We start from the raw sequence: 20,640 nt of genomic DNA, 5'->3' as shown, positions 1-20,640 counted from the left end.
TCCCTGACCCTGTTCTGCAGGGGGGTGGCCCTCTTACTTTCTATTGCGCCACTGAAGCATTGCATTCTGGAACATGTGGTTTAATGTAGTTTCACTTTTGCGTATAACTAGAGGTGTAACACATGACATGCAGCTGCTAAGCAATGATAATCATTAATTAATTCATATATTCATTGGCTGTACTCTCTTCAGTGGCAACAATTTTAAGTCTTGAAAGGGTGCATTGGCCCTGCCAGAGTTCAAACTGTGACCTCATATTTGCTCAAAAACCTCTGAAACAGACACTTAAATCATTCAGGGTTTTTTCATGTTTGTTCAATAATGTAATTCATCTGTCCTTGTTAACCTATATTCATAAAATATGTTTATATCTGACTGTATGTAGTAGGTTTTTGTGTAGTTTTCTTCAGACCTTCAAATACAAAGAAGACCAATCTCACTCTTGGCCACTCTCAGTGGGTCCATGGACTTGAAAAGGAGTCTTGGGAAGCTTCCAAATACAGGCAGGCAGCTCGAAGGGGCAGATGACAGAAGCTAGCAGATCTCTTGGCTCTTTCAGACAGGACAAATAGCCTGAGGTTCTGCAGCACTGTTGCACTTGAGGATGAGCAGAAGGTATTCTCATGCAATGAAGTGACATTTCAGTCACTACCTTGGAAGGGAGTAAAGGTAAAACCTGGAGACTATGTAGTAGTGTTGAGCGAACAGTGTCATCAAGGAATTCTGGATGTGCAAATGACCAAGACATTTAGGGTGTCATTCCGACCGCGGGGGTCATTCTAACTTTCCCGCTGGGCCGGCGGGCGATCTCCAAAAGATCGCCCGCCGGCCCAGCAGGAAAGTCCCTGCAAAGAGGAAGCCGGCTCGGAATGGAGCCGGCGTATTTGCAGGGGTGCGACGGGTGCAGTGGCACCCGTTGCGATTTTCAGTGTCTGCAAAGCAAACACTGAAAATCTTTGTGGGGCCCTGTTAGGGGGCCCCTGCACTGCCCATGCCACTGGCATGGGCAGTGCAGGGCCCCCCAGGAGCCCCACGACACCCGTTCCCGCCATCCTGTTCCTGGTGGTAAAAACCACCAGGAACAGGATGGCGGGAAGGGGGTCGGAATCCCCATGGCGGCGCTGCAAGCAGCGCCGCCATGGAGGATTCCCTGGGCCAGGGATAAACCGGCGGGAAACCGCCGGTTCCCCTTTTCTGACCGCGGCTTTACCGCCGCGGTCAGAATAGCCCAGGAAGCACCGCCAACCTGTTGGCGGTGCTTCCGTGGTCGTTGGACCTGGCGGTCGATGACCGCCAGGGTCAGAATGACCCCCTTAGTGATCTGTGGTGTGAACAGGAACTTTAGGGGCAGGACAGAGAGGTGGAACTTTAATGTCTCATAGTTGAGCAGTATCTTCAGGGGCTGGAGGCGAAGAGAAGAGCAGATTCAGGAACCTTAGATTTAGGGATGTTACAAATCTTGAGGTTAAGCAGGGTGACCAGGATCCTTTTTGAACTAGGGTTTATCAGGAACCTCTGGGAGCTAAGACTGAGGCCACGGTTATGAGGCCTGTGCATAAGCTGGACCCTTAAGGACCAAAATTAGGGATTCCTATGAATGAGCATGAGCTTCAGGACCTAAGAACAGAGAAAAGACACAGGGAATTGAGATTGAGCAAGGGCAAAGTGAGATTCATGGTCCTGAAGATGAGTGTCCATAGGCCAGCAGGTGAGATGCAGTGGAGAATGGACAATTCAGCCTATCCAATGTTGCTGACCTACAGGTTATAAAAGGCTTTCCCACAGAATCACCTGTTATTAACCAAGTAGTGCTTCACAGACGGTTGCCATCTGCAAATGTGGGACACTTGTTTTAGTGTGCCTAGAAAATACTGCAGGTGGTTGGGTAAAGGAGGAGGCAAAGGGGGTAAGGAAGTGGAAGTATCTCACACAGGAGTGAGTAACACTGGCAGCCAGGGGAGAAACACATGAGGAGTGAAAAACACAGCACAGGGAAATAGGGGAGAGAAGAACACAGAACATAGGGGGAAGAAACAAACAAGAAAGTGAGAAGCATCCAAAAGTGACAGCATCACAAACAGGGGTGGAGAAACACATGAAGGCGAGAACAACATGGGCATGAGAAGGGTGGGTGAGAAGTACACAAGAGAGAAACACAGCACAGGTTGGGCATTTGGGGAAAGCACATCGAGGTGAAAAGGAGAGATCTGAAACACATGCACTCTTACGGAGTACTTAACCCAAAAGAAAAAAGGGTTTCCTAAAAGTGATCAGTGGCAGAATAGAAGCCAGCTAATGAGAGAGATGGTAAGGAGGCTTTGCTCCAAAGAAGGAATAAATGCAAGCTGGACAAGGTGGGAGAAGGAAAGCCACTGAATAAAAAGCAAGCAAATAAGATTGACAATAAAGACAACCAAAGGTAAGCTTGAGCTACAAATGTACTTCACATAGTACAAGGCAGGTTCCCCATTAGGTTTTAGACTTGCTGATGAACTTATTGCATACATTTACATTTGTTCATGTAGGAAGCACAACTAGAGAAGGCTTGTTCCTTCTTGAACTGTCATATTTCAGTATCTTTTTCACTCCTTTTTTTTGCCCCATCTTATTCTTTTCTTTCTTTCGCCATCTGTTCTTTCTCTCAGCTGGCTGACCCTCTCTTGCTTTCCCCTTCTCTCAGGGTTCACTCTCACTGTTCCAAAATTGTCTCTCCTCTGTGTATATCCTTCTTTCTCCATTCTCACCATCATTTCTCTCTCAGTTTCACACTCTTTAGTATTGCAACAGCCTCTGAACTCTAGGGCACATGTTTTTGGGCTTGGTGGCACAGGGCAGCACAGCAGGTCACCTTACTACACTATCCTGCATCACAGGGAAATGGCAGGAATGTGCTGTATTTAAAAGAATACCACATATTGCTCTTTTTTCCCCTGTACCAACACAAGCACCCTTGCACGGTGGTGCAAGGGTGCCTGTGTTGCATGCGGGATTGGTTTGTGCAGGAAGGGACACCTCCCTGCACAAAAATTAATCCTGAGAGGCTTTTTCCTCTTTCTATACGTGCTGAGCACACATAGAAAGAGGAAATAATAAGGAGAAATAAACATATCTGTCCTCGTTACTGCTCTCCCAGGGAGACGTATCTTTTTGGCACATTCCCAGGTTTACAAGTTCTTGTAAATCTGGAAATGCATCAAAATCCATGAATGTTGCATGGGAAAACCCATGCAACACCAATGGAAACCCCTCCCTGGTGCAGAGTAATGTAATGCAGCGATTTGTACTGCATTACATTACTCAAGATTTATGATGACATGCATGGTAGTCTTGCGTGGCTTCATAAATATCGAGTAATCCAGGTCATAAAATATGGCCCTACATCTATGTTCAGTAAGACAGCGCTGCTTCTGCACTATCATTCATTGTCAGCTGTAAAATTCTGCTTGGGGTGTATATGATTAGTAGTTTGTTCATTGTAATGTATATCCAGCTATATGTGAATGTTTGCCCAATACTCCAAAGTTTAATACAACTAAAAAACATAAACCTATTTTTATTTGTACTTCTGTCTGTTGTCTAGCTTTCTGCCTCCTCAAATGTGTCCATAAAAATGACCTTTTGGCCTGAATTTTTACACTAAATTTTGTCACTTTGTCCTAACTTTTTACTGTCACTGTCCAGAATTTGCCTTCTTGCTCAGAGGTCACCCTGAGAGGCATAAACTCCTCCATTAGCAAGGCAATGCTGGCAGCATGAATGCTGAAAGCAAACAATATTTAACTGGAGCTGTTTAGCCATTTGGCATCTAAGAAGCATGCCAGCACCTCCTTTTGTGACGTACTTAGGCTGGGTGATTTGGCCCCATGGGCAATGCTGGTAGTGAATCTGCTGGCCAGTGGGGTGGCATGGTTGTGACAATGGCATATGCCTTGGTCATGGTTGCTCTTAGCTTGGGTCGATGCAGGAGAGTTTTGAGCAGGTTGTAAGCTAGGATGTTCTTCGAAGCTCCTGTGTTTATGAGCGCTGACATCTGGTGACCTGCTACAGTGAAGATGCACCTCGGGGTGCTTCTGTTCAACTTTTGATTTGGCTTGATGGTGTGTATCACCTGAAACGTCCCTTTCATGTCATCATTGTCCATGTCGCTTTCTACCTCTGTGTGAGAAGTGGCCTTCACTACATTGATTGCCTTTTGTCCCCAATGTAGGGGTGCAGACCAGCACACTTTTATGTAATGGTTAAACTTGCTACACGAGGACCATTTCCTCCCTCAAGCCGGACATTCAACATGATGAGGGTATCGCCCTCCACACTAGCGACACATCATGTTTATGGAGGGTGGTTTCTGAGTGTCCTTCTTAGGATCTGGGGTGGTGGTTTTAGAGTATGATATTTGATTAACAGACTCCGTCTTCACTAAGCACTGGAAAATAGCCTCCTTATGAGCCGCTCGTGATTGCGACAGTTCTTTGGAGTGCCAAAGGGTCGGAATATTAGCCATGGTCATACCTGGAGTTCTCAGAATCTGCTCCCTCAACTAAACTGATGCACATCCTTGAGCACGTATTTCATCAATATCAGGTAGAGTACACATGCTGACAAGGTCTTCCAAACGGGCATACAATACGTCAGCACGCTCCTCTGGGCTTTGTCGAGCCTGACACAACAGGAACTGCTCGTAACCCGGGCTCGCCAGAGGCTCGAAATGCTCCATCAGGGCTGCCTTAAAAGTGTTTTTAGGTAAATGATGTGCTGGCTACAGTGACAGTCTTAGATATCTCGTGGATTGTTGCACCCACCAAGTGAGGAAGCAGAGGATGTTTCCTGCCATTCTCTATCCCCACCACTATAAAAGAGTTCTCTAGGTGCTCTATCTATGCCTTCCAGTAAGCTGCTTGAGCTGAAGGAGGACCGCCAACCACAAATGGCTCCAGGGCTGGTATCATCACCTTGGCTGATGGCATGCTTCAAAGGGTTGCATGAAGCAGAACCCCAGAATGGCACTGACAAATCAGGCACAGTCCTTTGTGACCTGCCTGGCAAGTGGCTAGTGGAGCACAGGGTGCAGTCTTGTATGGTGCATGTAAACCTCATTCAACCCTTGTAAGGGGTGAGCACTGCCACCCTAATGGCTTATTGGCAGGTACCAGCGGGTGTAGCAGCCACGATAAATGAGGTGATGTGACAGCTCCAGACTCCTCCGCCAAACCTCACAACGTACATGTAGAAATGGGTCACAACACAGAATCCCCCACATGGGCACTGTGCTCACCAGCAGAAGGACTGCATGGCCACGTGAGCCTCACTTAGGGGCCAGGCAGGGTAGAGGCATCACTGTAGGCAATTGCTGGGCCTCACTGCTTGGGCCTGGGCACTGGGGCAGACATCACTGCAGCAATCTCTCCACTGCAGATGGAAAGTAGACCTACACAGGGAGGATATCCAGAGCAGGCCCTCCCCAAAGCAGGCAGCAGGATGATAGGAAGGGGTCAGGCCAGCACCCCTTGAGTGAACCCAATCGGTGAAGAAACGGCCCAACCAGAGAGCGAGCACAATACTAACAATCACGGCACCAGGGTAACAGCACTAACACAGGTGGGTGCTCAACCTCCCCATCTTCAATTTGTTCTGCCTATGGGGGAAATAGCTGAGCCCCGCACCAACTCCGTAGCTACAGCCTCTGTACGGCACACAGGTACCCCCACAATGAAAATCTCAGCACACTAGTGTGGGGTGGTCTGGCCATGAACCGCATTCTCAGGTCCCTTTTATGAGTTGTCTTCGACCTGACCTGAACAATACAGCATCAGGGCACAAAAAGGGTGACGCCTCATGAAGACGGAGTCTACTATTTGCAACATCACAGGGGTATGTCTGTACATTACTATGCATTTATGTATCTATTTACAGATGTGTGTGCATGTCGGGAAACATCACTTACATCGCCGTGAATGCAACGAAATGCATTTACCACGATGCATTTACAACGCATATGCGTTTACCACGCATGGCTTTATCACGCATGCCTTTACAACGGATACACCTTTACCACTCATGCCTTTACAACGAATTTCATTGTAAAGGCATGAATGGTAAAGGTGTATGCGTGGTAAAGGTTTAAAGGTCTTAAAGGTAAGTACAGGTGATTATTAAGTGGCTTGATATATATATATATATATATATATATATATATATATATATATATATATATACAAACAAACATCTCCAAAAAAAGAGAAGTAGTTAACTACTGACATTGTAAATAACAGATGTAAAGGATGGAATGCGGCTAGAAAGAAAAATTCATAAGAATTGAGCTAATAGGAAAGCTGATAGGTTCAGCACTATGGAGTCTAAACGCATCCCCGAAAACAGGAAATAATAATTAATCAATGTCAGCAATGCTTATAAAAAGATCAATTTCGGCAATGGAATATAAGAGATATATAATGTATGCAGTGTTTGTTGAAATACAAGGATAAGACTCGGCATAGAAAAATGTAAAACTGTTGTATTTGGGGAATGTGTTTAAAAGAGATTGCTTTAAGGACCTTGTGACTTTAAGGCCAAAGGATAAAAGGGTGGCCTTCTATACCACGTGGGTATTTTTTGAATCTGTCTAATTAAGTACCTATGATTAAGGCTTGTATGGACAGACGAAACGCGTCAGGAAAAACAAAGAATATTTGATTATATCGTCAGAAATGGATGAATAAAGTGCCTTTTAGTGCTGCGAACTGGCTAAACGGCACACTTCTCTTTTGTTGGAGATGTTTGTTTGGATTTTAGAAGGGTCTCCGTCCCCGCAGCACCGAGGCCGCCCAAAAAGTGAAACGGCTTCTGCGGACAGTCTGAGTTGGAATCAATATATAGTGTTTAGGGTGGGTAACAGTTACTGGTTGTAATTGCATTTTTGAGTTTTGGGGTGGGTATGGGTTTTGGGGTGGTAAGGGCATTTTTAGGTTTTAGGGTGGGTATGGGTTTTGGGGTGGTAAGGGCATTTTTAAGTTTTAGGGTGGGTTGGGGTGGTAAGGGCATTTTTAGGTATTAGGGTGGGTATGGGTTTTGGGGTGGTAAGGGTGTTTTTAGGTTTTAGGGAGAGTATGGTGTTTGGGCTGGTAAGGGTGTTTTTAGGTTTTAGGGTGAGTATTGTGTTTGGGATGGTAAGGGGTGTTTAGGTTTTAGGGTGGGCATGAGTTTTGGAGTGGTAAGGGTGTTTTTAGCTTGAAGGGTGAGTATGGGGTTTGGGGTGGTAAGGGCATTTTTAGGTTTTAGGACGGGAATGGTATTTGGGGTGGTACGGGGTGTTTAGGTTTTAGGGTGGGTATGGGTTTTGGGGTGGTAAGGGCAAATTTGGGTTTTAGGGTGGGTATGGTATTTGGGGTGGTAAGGGTTGTTTAGTTGTTAGGGTGGGTATGGGGTTTGGGGTGTTAAGGGGTATTTAGGTTATAGGGTGGGTATGGGTTTTGGGGTGGTAAGGGCATTTTTAGGTTTTAGGGTGGGTTTGAGTTTTGGGGTGGTAAGGGCATTTTTAGGTTTTAGGGTGGGTATGACATTTGTGGTGGTAAGGGGTGTTTAGTTGTTAGGGTGGGTATGGGTCTTGGGGTGGTAAGATAATTTTTAGGATTTAGGGTAGGTAGGGATTTTGGGTGGAAAGATGTGGTTGTGTATGTATGTATATATATATATATATATATATATTTATATGTTTTACATATATATGTATATATATATATATATATCTATACACACACACACACTTTACCAACTATGCTTTTTCTACGAAGTTTTAGTGGTAAAGACATTCGTGGTAAAAGCATATGCATTGTAAAAACATTTTGTGGTAAGTGCAGGCGTGGTAATGACCATGCATTGTACTAACCGCGTTGTAAAGGCATGCGCTGTAAGTTTATGCGTTGTTCCATCATACATCCTGCATTTCTATATACATATATATTAATTTTATGGAATATATTTATATATGTGTGTGTGCGTGTATGCTTTTTTGCATGCACGCACATATTACTTTTTATTGAAAAAAAACACAAAAATAAATCCTTCCACCTCATCTTTTCCCTTCACTCTCTGTCTCATCCAGCATTTCAGACTACAATAGACTTCCAAACATGCTTTTCAAACTCTTCTCTCATTCTATTCAATTCATCCAACTAAAAGGCGCACATGCCCACCACACCCAATAACATCTCACACCTTCCCTTTACTGATCATCTTAAATAAATCCAGAACTATACCAAACAAGAGTAAACGCCAGAGATCTCAAGACCAGAAACTCATCAAACTTACCACAAATAAGAAAGCACATATTACTTATTTACTACTTAAACCTCTAACGTTGAGTAACAGAGAAGCGCCTCATTAGGGGTAGTGAGCGCTATATAAATAAAATTTTACAATTGGCCCGTATCAATGCAAATAACGGCTACAAAGTGAAACAATTCTAGAAGGCGGTAAGGCGAGGGTCAATCTATTGACGGCATCAATGCTACCCACTTTTGTCTTAAAAATGAGCTTTCAAAAATTGCACTATAGGAGCAATTTGCGTTATTTTTTAAAAGATATAGCATAGTTTTTTTAAACTACTAAATACTGTTTTCCCTGAAAATCCTTTTTGTGGTTTAATAGAGGAACAACTTAGAGCTTTGCTAGAAGACCACAATGAAAATCTGCCTTATTTCTAACAACATTATGTGAATGATGGGCAATGTTATGTTTGCATTTCAGGCCTCATATCTAGACTGAAGTACCCTGTGTCCTCACAGAAGAAGAATGCGCCATCGACGGCTGGTTTGGGCTATGGTAAAGAGTCAAACGTTCGAAACATTTGAATAACGTGACAGCAGGTGGTAGTACTGTGCCTATAAAACTGTTGACACCTCGGGTGCCAGCTGCACCGTGGAGCTAGTGTTTACAAATTAACCAATTAACGTGCTCCTATAAAAATGCAATCGTTTAAGTCGATGGAAACTCTCGTGTGTAAACCTTAAGGCATTTTTCAGAATTATGAAGCTAGTTACCCGTGTTACGAATAATATTTCATGTTATCGTGTTAGAATATATTGTTGATTCAGGTGTGACTAATCACTGTTCCTCACTTGCAGTGCGTTGGCAAACGAAAGCACTGTTTGTGACACAGCGCACATTCAAGTCCGAACCACTAGCTTTAAATTTTGCATTAAAAAACAAATTCCTATAAACAAGTACTTGCCATTCTCTGAAAAAACCCATTGTTTCCAAATACCAGCTTTCATTGTTAGTAAACACAAATGTAGTCCTCAAGCATCAGACTGTCTTTTTCATCATGTGTGTTGGTGCCCTGCATGGACATACTTTCACACAAGCCATGTATCTCCGTCGCACGCTAGAAATGTCCACATTGAGCCAAGGGCAGCCATCAAATGTCAAGAATGACAACATTATGCGTGGGGTGCCCATTTGAATCTAAGAAAGGAGGCAATGAGTGGGAATTATTAGGCCGGCACCATCATTATGCATAGGATAACCACCACTATGCCTTGAGATTTTAACCATTTTACCAATAATGAACTGTAGGAGGCTGGCCTCGCTTATATCGGGTACCTGATGGTACTTACACCTTGTGCCAGGTCCAGTTATCCCTTATTAGTAGATTAGTATTGTTCGAGAAGCTTATGCTGGTAGAGGTAGCTATAGCAGAGTAGCTTAGGCTGTACTAGGAGACATGCAAAGCTCCTACTATACCACTTATATCATATAGGTACTACATCATGAGAAATACAATACTCAGAGTTACTAAAAATAAAGGTACTTTATTTTAGTGACAATGTGCCAAAAATATCTCAGAGGATATACTCCCTTAGGAGGTAAGTAAAATACACAAAATATACACACAAACCAAAATCAGGTAAGTAAACAGAAAAATAGTGCAAACACTGTAGAATACAATAGGATGCAACAGGCCTAGGGGCAACACAAACCATATACTCTGAAAGTGGAATGCGAACCATGAATGGACCCCTAGGCTAATGTAGTGTGTAGAGGGTCACTGGGAGTGTAAGAAAACACTAAGGGTGTCCAAGATACCCCACACCAAGACCCTGAAAAGTAGGAGTAAAGTGATACTACTTCCCCAGAAACACACTAAACTCGTGATAGAGGATTCTGCAAAGACCACAACAGACTGCAAAGCACTGAAGACGGATTCCTGGACCTGAGGACCTGCAAAGGAAGGGGACCAAGTCCAAGAGTTGTGAAAGTGTCCAGGGGGGCAGGAGCCCACTATACCCCGGATGAAGGTGCAAAATGGCTGCCTCCGAATGGAAGAAGCTGAAGATTCTACAACAACGAAAGGTGCTAGGAACTTCTCCTTTGTGCAGCAGATGGTCCACGGAGTGCTGGAGGATGTAACGTTGTTTCCTTGAAGAAAGACCGCAAACAAGCCTTGCTAGCTGTAAAGGTCGCAGTTGAAGAAAAAGGGTGCTGCCCAGGCAGGATCAGGAGGTTGCCAATTGGGAGAGGAGACAGAGGGGACCCTCAGCAATACAGAGAGCCCACACAGAAGAAGGTAGCACCCACAGAAGTGCTTGAACATGGGATCAAGAAGACTGAGAAGGTTCAAGAAGACTGAGAACAGCAGTCGTCTCAACACTACAAAAGAGGGTCCCATGAAGCCGGAGGTCAACTCAGGGAGTTGAGCAATGCAGGACATAGTGCTGGGGTCCTGGGCTAGGCTGTGCACGAAGGATTCCTTGCAAAAGTGCACAGAAGCCCTAGCAGCTGCAGTTCACGTGGTGCACAGGATTACTGTCTGCAGAGGGGAGGCAAGGACTTATCTCCTCCAAATTTGGACAGTTGGACCACTGGACAGTCTGGGTCACTTTGGTCCACCACCTGTGTTCCAGGGGCCACACTCACCAGGATGAGAGGGGTCTCAGAGTACCAGTGATGCTGAAGTTTGGTGCCTCCTGGAGCAGGGGAAAGATTCCGTCGACCCATGGGTGATTTCTTCGTGGCTTCCAGTGCAGGATGAAGGCAGGCAGCCCCCAAAGCATGCACCACCAGGAAACAGTTGAGAAAGCCGGCAGGATTAGGCACTACAATGTCGCTGGTAGTCTTCTTGCTACTTTGTTGCAGTTTTGCAGGTGTCCTGGAGCAGTCAGCAGTCGATCCTTGGCAGAAGTCGAAAAGGGAGATGCAGAGGAAATCTGGTGAATTTTTGCAAGTCGTTATCTGAGGAAAAGCCTACAGGAGAGACCCTAAATATCCCTCAGAGGAGGATTGGCCACCTAGTGAGGTAAGCACCTATCAGGAGGGGTCACTGACGTTACCTGCTGGCACTGGCCGCTCAGAAGCCTCCATTGTGCCCTCACACCTCTGGATTCAGGATGGCAGAGGTCTGGGACACACTGGAGGAGCTCTGGGCACCACCCCTGGAGTGGTGATGGACAGGGGAGTGGTCACTCCCCTTTCCTTTGTCAAGTTTCGTGCCAGAGCAGGGACTGGGGGTTCCCTGAACCAGTGTAGACTGGCTTATGCAAGGAGGGCACCATGTGTGCCCTTCAAAGCATTTCCAGAGGCTGGGGGAGGCTACTCCTCCCCAGCCCCTTAACACCTATTTCCAAAGGGAGAGGGTGTAACCCCCTCTCTCAGAGGACATTTTTTGTTCTGCTTCCTGGGACTGGGTTGCCCAGACCCCAGGAGGACAGAACCCTGTCTGTGGGTTGGCAGCAGCGGTAGCTGCAGAGAAAATCCCAGAGAGCTGGTTTGGCAGTACGTGGGGTCCATAGTGGAGCCCCGGGGATGCATGGTATTGGCACTCCAATACCATATTTGGCATGGGGGACAATTCCATGATTTTAGACATGTTACATGGCCATATTCGGAGTTACCATTGTGAAGCTACATATAGGTACTGACCTATATGTAGTGCACGCGTGTAATGGTGTCCCCGCACTCACAAAGTCTGGGAAAAGTGCCCTGAACTATGTGGAGGCATCTTGGCTAGTGCCAGGGTGCCCTCACCCTTAGTATCTTTGCACCTAACCTTCACTAGGTGAAGGTAAGACATATAGGTGACTTATAAGTTATTTAAGTGCAGTGTAAAATGGCTGAGAAATAACGTGTGTGGCAATCCTGTGTAAGATTTGTCTGAGCTCCCTATGGGTGGCAAAAGAAGTGCTGCAGCCCATAGGGATCTCTTGGAACCCCAATACCCAGGGTACCTAGGTACCATATACTTGGGGATTATAAGGGTGTTCCAGTGTGCCAATTATAATTGGTAAAAATGGTCACTAGCCTATAGTGACAATTTTAAAGGCAGAGAGAGCATAAGCACTGAGGTTCTGGTTAGCAGAGCCTCAGTGGCACAGTTAGGCACAACAGGGGTATGCACATTCAGACCACAAGCTATGAGCACTGGGGTCCTGGCTAGCAGGGTCCCAGTGAGACATATAAAATACACTGACAAATAGGGTTTTCACTATGGGCACTGTGGCCCTGGCTAGCAGGATCCCAGTGAGACAGTAAAAACACACTGACATATACTCACAAACATGCCAAAAGTGGGGTAACAATGCTAGACAGAGGCTACCTTCTCACATGCACACAATATGCTAAAAATAGTCACCACAGGAAAGAGTCACCATTGAGCGAAGCATAATCATGCCTATGATGAGATTTTCAGCATGTGACAAGGAAGGCCCAATCTATAGACCACAATTTATGAAAAGGTAGGCCACACTTATGCCAGCAATAAACCTAATGCTGCAGCCTAAGATGGCAATCGTTATGCCAAGTATGACCATTATAATGGCAAGGATGAAAACAATATGGCAAGGATGCCCACAACATAGCAGGGACATCATTATGTCAGTGATGGCCACCCTTATGAAATGGAATATCCACAACTATATTTGGGATTTCGATCATTGTGCATAGGATCATCACCATTATGTAATGGCACAATGTAAATAATCTAATCCCAGAGTGACCATCTCTCTCTGTTAGTGTGGAATGGAGTGAGGATTTGTGAGCTATAGACAGTACCTTCTTTAGCCGTACTCTCGTACTTCCTTGAGAACTCTGGGAAAACATTGTATCCACACTTCTTCCCTGATTTAAGCACAAATTGTGGTCAACAAGGGCCAATATGAGTAAAGATTCAGAGAACACAAAGACTATGCTAGAATTCTATGGTGTCTGTGATGCCTTGTGCAGGTCAGATTCACCCATTGTTAGCCTTAACCCTTTCTCTGTCTTTAGACTACTGTTGGCAAAGAAAAAGAGGATGGTCAATGGCCGCTTTTCCTACTCACAAGGCTCAAGCCATAGAGGCTATAGCCATAGGCACCTGAGATAAGGGAACTCTGGGTAGGTTGGTCTCGGGCAGTCCCCAGCATAGATCACCTTAGACGTTCCACATCCTGCTTGAGGCTACAAGGGTTTTACTTCCACATTCACCCCTCAGGAGCCTAAGAAACCTAAGTTGCGAAACATGGAATCCTTATGCTATTCTTGGTGCTGGATGAGAACAAACTTTCCAATCTGTTTTGCACCCTCGAATCGTCCTTCTCTTGTGAGAATGTCAGAAGATGGTGACGGGTGGAAAGCTGCAATGCAGCAAGAGTTCTAGTGGAATATCTTCCACTATAGTTATACGTGCCCAGCCAAAGCAGTGCATGGGTCCCTCACTCCTCCTTCTGCATGGGTCCCTCACTCTTCCTTCTGCATAGGTCTCTTGAAGAAAAATGTAATTTGTCTCATCAGGCTGTGGGTCTTAACATGAAAGAAAGGGTGGTTGCAGATCTGCAGTATAACCTGTGGTCCATAGTGGTGATGTAAGAAGGGGGCAGATGGAGGAATTTAGCTAATTTCATGTCACCTTGTGGGCTCAATGCAACACCACAAAACAATTATTTAATTATAGCTGTATGGAAGAGCCAGACAAGCGATAGTGGCAAGTACATTATCTCGGGTCTCTGCTATTGCTGTGAGCAATGTGCATTTGCCTGGCCCATTCCCAGTCTGGCACCGATGCCCTCAGGGAGCATCATGGGCATAGAGGATACAAAAAGATCAGCAGACCCTGAGGATGAGGCACAGAACGTGTTGCATTAATGCCCAGCTATATACCACTACCAGTGCAGCTGTTCAGCATGCCTGCATATTGGCAGGTTCCCTGGCAGTGGGAGGTCCACTGTAAAAAGCATTGCTCACCAGACAACTGGGGAGTGCCTGCGGTGTCAGCACAGCTGGCCCAGAGAGGCAAAACAAGGGAGCAGCAAAGATAAATACTGGTGCACCACTGCAGAAAAAGAATGCACGTTTAACCATCAGCTGAGGCCCAGAAAAGGCAGCTAAGCTGTGACATGACAGAACACCAGGGTAAGCAGTACTCTGAAGGCAGACACCATTGCCAACAACTGGATCCTCAGCTCACATAGAAGGGACATGTCAATAGTAGGCCGGGTGAAAATGACAATGACTACCCTACACTTTAAAGCAGGACAGAAGAAAGCCAATCTAAAGGGACCCTGGTTTTTGCCTCATTCTTCCTTCCTTGGATTCCTCTTAAGGCCCCTGCTTCCCCACTCATTCTCTTGTTCATATTTTGAATCTTTTGAATTCATGACATTTGCCAATAGCTGTGTTCACTGTGGTATCAAGGCCCCTAAGTAATTTCATTCAAATTCCAAGGCATAGAGCCCCATATATTTCTAGCCTCATGTACCCGTTTTCTTTCCCCCAACCTAGTTTCTACTAACCCGTTGTCTTTACACTCACCCTTGAGTCTTGAGTTTGGTTGGCCATGGTCTTTGAATGCTTTGAAAATTCAAAACTGAATGTACCAGAACTGGGGCTGGGCTAGCCAAGCACCTCCTGGAAAGCACCAGACACACTGTTTGCTCACTTGGAAATACTTATATAACAAATGTAAAGTGTATTGTTGTGAAGTGCCAGAAACTATTTTAGGGCCTAGAGTCAAGTGGAGGGTTCCATGAATAATACATAGGGAACAAGAGCTTGGCCCCTAAAGAAGTGTTGACACTGGAAGTTGGATCACATCACTACATTAAAAGTACTAGTCTGTTCTAAACACGTGGTTTTCTTCACTACAGGATCATGGGAAATCGACCACAAGGACCTCACCTTCCTGAAGGTGCTGGGAAATGGTCAGTTTGGAGTTGTGCAGTATGGGAAATGGAGAGGCAAATATGACGTGGCTATCAAGATGATAAGAGAGGGGTCAATGTCGGAGGATGAGTTTATAGAGGAAGCAAAAGTCATGATGTAAGTAAAGCACCACAGCCTAGAGTAGCACCATTGTATAGAATTATCTAGAATTGGCTTAAATGGTGGCAGAGTTTTTTCAGTCGAAAACAATAGCCTCTGCACATTATCCTAACTATGTCCAAGTAGAACAAAAACATGACTGTAGCGGTCAACAAGGGACAACGCCCTTGTAGAACACCACACTGCAAGCCCTACAACAGTTCAAAAACAAGCATTGGCAAAATCAATGGGCTTGGAGTTGCTGTTGACTTTATGGCTTTACGAACACGTGTTTTCTTTGTGAATGTGAAACCAAGGTTTGTCTAAAAGTCAAAATGCACATGTAAATGTATTTCTTGTGAAAACACAATACGCCAGCATTCCCTGGCATTGAAAGGGTCTACTTATTGTGGGGCTATGAACATTGTGCAAGAGGTGAATGCCTTCACTCACAGTCAGGCAAACCAATAGATGAAGTGGGCTGACCCTGTTCCCCATGCTATATGCTGTGGAGGGTAGAAGAAAAATTTGAATTAAAGTACAGAAGACCTATGGATGCTAAACGTCTCAATACGAAAGTGTTTATAGTACACATATTTTATCCGAAACAAAGGGTTTTGGCTAACACCAGACCTACTAGTAAACTGACAGCCTTCCATTTTTCAGTTTTTCATCTCAATATTATTTGCCCCATCCAAAGGTCAGACACAATAAGTTCAACTGTGGACTGTTGCGCTAAATCCAACTATAATCAGCCAATTGACTCACTAAGAGGTGCACAGAAACAAACGTGTATATTTGCTGACACATACACCCGTGCCCCCAACTGGGCTTCACTAAATGGAACTATGTGCTATGGAGAACATAGTAGTGATATTTAAGCCATAATACTGGTTGTCAGGCACCAGGATAACAAGGTGACACACCTTTCTATATAAGGTAACGATATCAGCAAGCAATCATGTTTACATTTCATCATTTCATGTTCTTGTGTAGTTTTAGGGTCACGCATATGTAAGCGCTCTGGCCCCTGTTGTAATCTATCTGTGGGCTTTTAACCAGGCCCATCAGTTTGGTTGGTTCGTGGGCTTGCCTTTTAAAATTCACTTGATTTCATTAGTGACAGGCATGCATACGTCGTGCCTTTTCCGGTGTTTAGCTCTTGTACAGCACCGGTAAACTACTGAAAACATACAAGGCTCTGTGTTTTCCGAATGGATAAATGCACTTTTTCCAATACGTTTCATTGCGAGCAAATTTCTGTTTCCTTTTCTGTGTCTCCTTTATGCTCATGGCAACCGTCGGCTCGCATATATAAAACTATTTTACTTTTCATTATCAGTTTATGTGGCAAGAAAAGTCAGGTGAGGAGTTTATAATGCTAATAGCTCTAATTCCAGCAAATGCGAGATCTATTGCATTGCAAATGCTTGTTATTCTGTTCCTAGAAATAACTTTTTATGTCCTATTTTATGCTCTTTTTGCTGTTGATTTGCGAAACATTTACAGTATTTATCGTCTAAATCTGTCTGCCACACCGTCATTAGTTTTATACATGCTGCTATTAAGATCAGGAAAGATATCTGCTAACCAATTCATGATTGTCAGTAATTCTTTTTTTGCATTGTTTATTTTAATATGCCTTGAAAGAATTATGTGCTGTGCATGTTTTTAGATTTTGTTTCTTAGCAGTTTTAATTCTTCTATTATATTGTGTTTTTGTCTCTCTGGAAAATGATTTCATATGGAGATCCTAGGTATGTTTTTATCCTTTTAATGTACCTGATGAAACCTGGTTTCAGTTGATTAAAATCACTTGTTTTGTAACACATCAAAATGTTTTTATGGACTCTCACATTGTCAACAAGTTGTTCTCGAACCTTTTGAATATATAAAAACTAAGCCCAGCAATTCCATAGCCTCATAAAATGGCATAAAGAGGGAAAAAAACTGCCAATGCTGGTTTGTCTCAAGAGTCTAATAGCATCCTTTCCTCCACCTCAGAGTAAAGGTTCACCTGATAGAACCAGACCAATGCATCCAGCAACGGGAAAAGATGATGCATACAGATACATAAACATCACTTTACCGTTACTTCTATTTAATTAACCGTATTTCCTACTCACAATTCAATAGACTTGAACAATCTGAGGTTATCTGCTGGTGCACACCACTTCGATGAATTGGTGTTTCCCACAAGTTCCAAGGGCAGAGATCTGTCCAATCCACCACAAAGCAAAGCAGGATCATTGGCATTACCTATGGCTTATGGTGGGCCAGGAGCATTTCCAGTTCGCTGTACTCCCTTTTGGTCTCACCAGTCTCACCAGTGCCCCTCAGTAGTTCACACAGGTGAGGGCAGTGATTGCAGAACATCGTTGAAGGTCTGGATCCCCGACTTCCCCTACCTTGACGACTGACTGCTGAAGATGGTTATGCCCAGACAGTCGTTGCCCACCTCCAGACTACGACAGACATCCTGCAATCACTGGGAACCACTATCAACATGCCAAAGTCACACCTGACTCCTTCTCAGATGCTCCTTTTCAGTCTGGGCAGAGTGCAATTCTGTGCCTACCCTCTGCAGCCGAGAGTCCAAGACACTTGGGTTATGATCCAGATGTTTAAAACTCAATCCTGGATTTTGGTGAATCTAGCCCTGAGGCTGCTGGGGTTGATGGTCTCCTGCATCCTGTTGGTGAAGTACGCTCAATGGCTTAAGCGGGCGCTGCAGTGGGAACTGAAATTTACACACCATGGGAATCTGTCCAACCTAGTTCAAATTTTGAAGGAGACTGCAAACGATCTGCAGTGGTGGCAGACTGTGATTGGATCAGGAGCCGACCCCTCTCTCTTCTCGACTGAGAGCTAACAGTGGTGACTGATGCATTGCTTCTGGGGTGAAGTGGCTATGTGGGAGAGAAGGAGATCAGAGGCCTCTGGTCTCCAGCAGAAACTCAGCTTCATATCAACCTTCTGGAGCCAAGGGCGATTTGCTTGCCATTGACAGCTTCCTTACCTTCCATCAAAGGGAATGCTACTCCAGGTATTCACGAACAACACTACAACCATGCAGTATTACAACATGAGGAGCAGAGAGGGTTCGAGAACCCAGTGCCAAGAGGCTCTGTTCCTCTGAACATGGCTGGTAAGTCAGGACATTTTCCTGGTTGTGCAGCACCTGCTAGGATCTGTAAATGTAAGAACAGGCGAACACAGTCACGGAAGCTTTGTGGACTAAGAATTTCATCTGCAGTCGGAGGTGGCTCATGGTTTTTTTCAGGACTGGGGAGAACATTGGCTGAACTTATTCACCACTGCCTAGAACACTCAATGTCAGCACTTCTGCGTGCTGGAGTTTCCAAAGTGACTCTCGCCCTGAGATGCACTCTGACCAGACTAGAATCCTGTATGCCTTTTGGATAATACCTCTCCTTTCCAGAGTTCTGAATAAGGCTAGAAATAACAGGCCCTATGTCATCCTAGTGGCTCAGATTGGGCAAGGAGAGTATGGTATACACAACACCTGAACATGAGCATCTGTCCTATGATCATGCTGCCATTTCTGGAGACTCTACTGTCATACCAAAAGAGCAGGCTGTTGCACCTGAACCTGTGCACAATCCACTTTCAGCCCTCAAGACTGAACAGTGACCGGTGAAAGTATTCAACCTTCCTCCTGAGGTCTGTGATGTCATCTTGGCAAGCAAACACACATCAACTACATAAAAACTAAATACACATGCCTTTGGGACAAACTTGTCCCACGGTGTGCTGAAAAACACATTGACGCACATTCTTCACCCATGTTCAAAGTATTGCTTTTTGCTTTGCTGTTATCACAGCAAGGCCTTGCTCTGTCTTGTTAGTACAGACAACCCCAATCACTGTTTTACGCTTAATATCCAGACCTTGGGTTTCTCCTGACCACTCACTCTTAACATTTAATATCTACAAGTCTGTACTATACGTGTGAGCTTTGTTAGCTCACATTTCATTAGTGTGTAGGTGTTAGACTCGAGGAAGGCATTGAAAGGGGTTGTAATTTTCACAGGTAATCAGCAACAAGTTATATTTATGAATTGTGATTTGTTGGAAAACGATCTTCAATGCAATTATGTATTTATAATTTCTTGTAAGAGATTATTTTGCTAGAAGTGTAAATATAATTTCTTGTGTTTCTCCTGACCACTCACTCTTAACATATAACAGCTACAAGTCTGTACTATATGTGTGAGCTTTGTTACCTCACATTTCATTAGTGTGTAGGTGTTAGACTCCAGATGGTTTTCAGCCATGATGATACTTAAACAAAAGAAGGGCTGATGGTCCTTCCAATCAGACCTTTGGTTGGGCCAAGTTAGAAACGAAAAGAAGAAAGCCCATTTGCCACCTGCAGGTTGCTGCTCTGAACAAAGAAATGTTTCCTGGTGTCAACAAATTACACCAGGACAAAAATCAGCATATTTCCCTATGTCGACCAGATCCCAGATCCAACTCTGAAATAGCTGCCACAACCGGCATTCAACAGGCTCCCTCTCCTTTCCAGTACTGATTCGGATACTATAAAATGGTTACCAAGTGATGCAATTTTGTATGTTAAATAGCTATTTGTTCTTATTGTAATTAGAGTACATGCAAAATTGTAAAACTTATAGATCATAGTGCTAGCGCGGCTGGTCCTTAGTAAGTAAACTTACAAGGGGACGCGTATAGGCTGATTAACCTTTTGGATCGCATGGAGTATCCTAGCTATGTAGCAATCGATGAACATCAATTATCAATGTAATCAATCAATAACTACTAAGAGAATCATTAAGCATGAGACAATATATCAACATACCCACAACTCAATTATACGTTTTATCAATTTTATGTCCCTATTGGTTACAATACTAAGTCATCAGGTTAGATCAAACTTTATTCATTCAGCTCAGAATTAGTTCATTAATGACCACCAATAACATAATCTAATCAGAATTCGAGAAAACATACGCTCTAGTGCTTCAGCATAAGCAATCAAAGATGAACATGTCGACATTAATAGCAGAGTTCAGCAATCAGTTAATCAATCATTTTTCACTGTCAACGTCACCCAAAGGAACCTTACCTAACACAGATTAGCATTAGCATGTGGTACTTCATGCGAAAACAATTTAGAACATGAATTTGGAAAACATCTAGCTAGAAGATAACCTATAAAAACAGCGCAGTTGGTATCTAGAAAGAAAAGGCACAAAAATTAATCAGTCACATTGTCATAGCTACCTATCCACGAAATGGATCAGCAACAAAGTCAGTCTTCGTTTTCAGGTCATCAATTGAACAGCAGCGAATCAGGCTCTCAAGAGCATGAGCCCAATGACAGAATCT

At 44.2% G+C, this 20,640-nt stretch overlaps 1 protein-coding gene across 2 annotated transcripts in view; it reads left to right on the top strand.

Moving 5' to 3' along the window:
• The window catches only part of BTK (Bruton tyrosine kinase), a 448,809-nt gene that overhangs the window by 369,573 nt on the left and 58,596 nt on the right, over nucleotides 1-20,640 (top strand). For both annotated transcript variants that reach the window (XM_069213457.1, XM_069213465.1), the window contains exons 13-14: nucleotides 8,743-8,817; nucleotides 15,114-15,285. In XM_069213457.1, the coding sequence (XP_069069558.1) occupies nucleotides 8,743-8,817; nucleotides 15,114-15,285 (247 nt within the window). The remainder of the gene's footprint in view (nucleotides 1-8,742; nucleotides 8,818-15,113; nucleotides 15,286-20,640) is intronic.

The sequence above is a fragment of the Pleurodeles waltl genome, chromosome 2_1 (assembly GCF_031143425.1).
Source record: "Pleurodeles waltl isolate 20211129_DDA chromosome 2_1, aPleWal1.hap1.20221129, whole genome shotgun sequence".
NCBI classification, from domain to species: domain Eukaryota; kingdom Metazoa; phylum Chordata; class Amphibia; order Caudata; family Salamandridae; genus Pleurodeles; species Pleurodeles waltl.
Note: the sequence above shows the minus strand (reverse complement) of the source record. Positions and strands in the feature narration are given on the sequence as shown.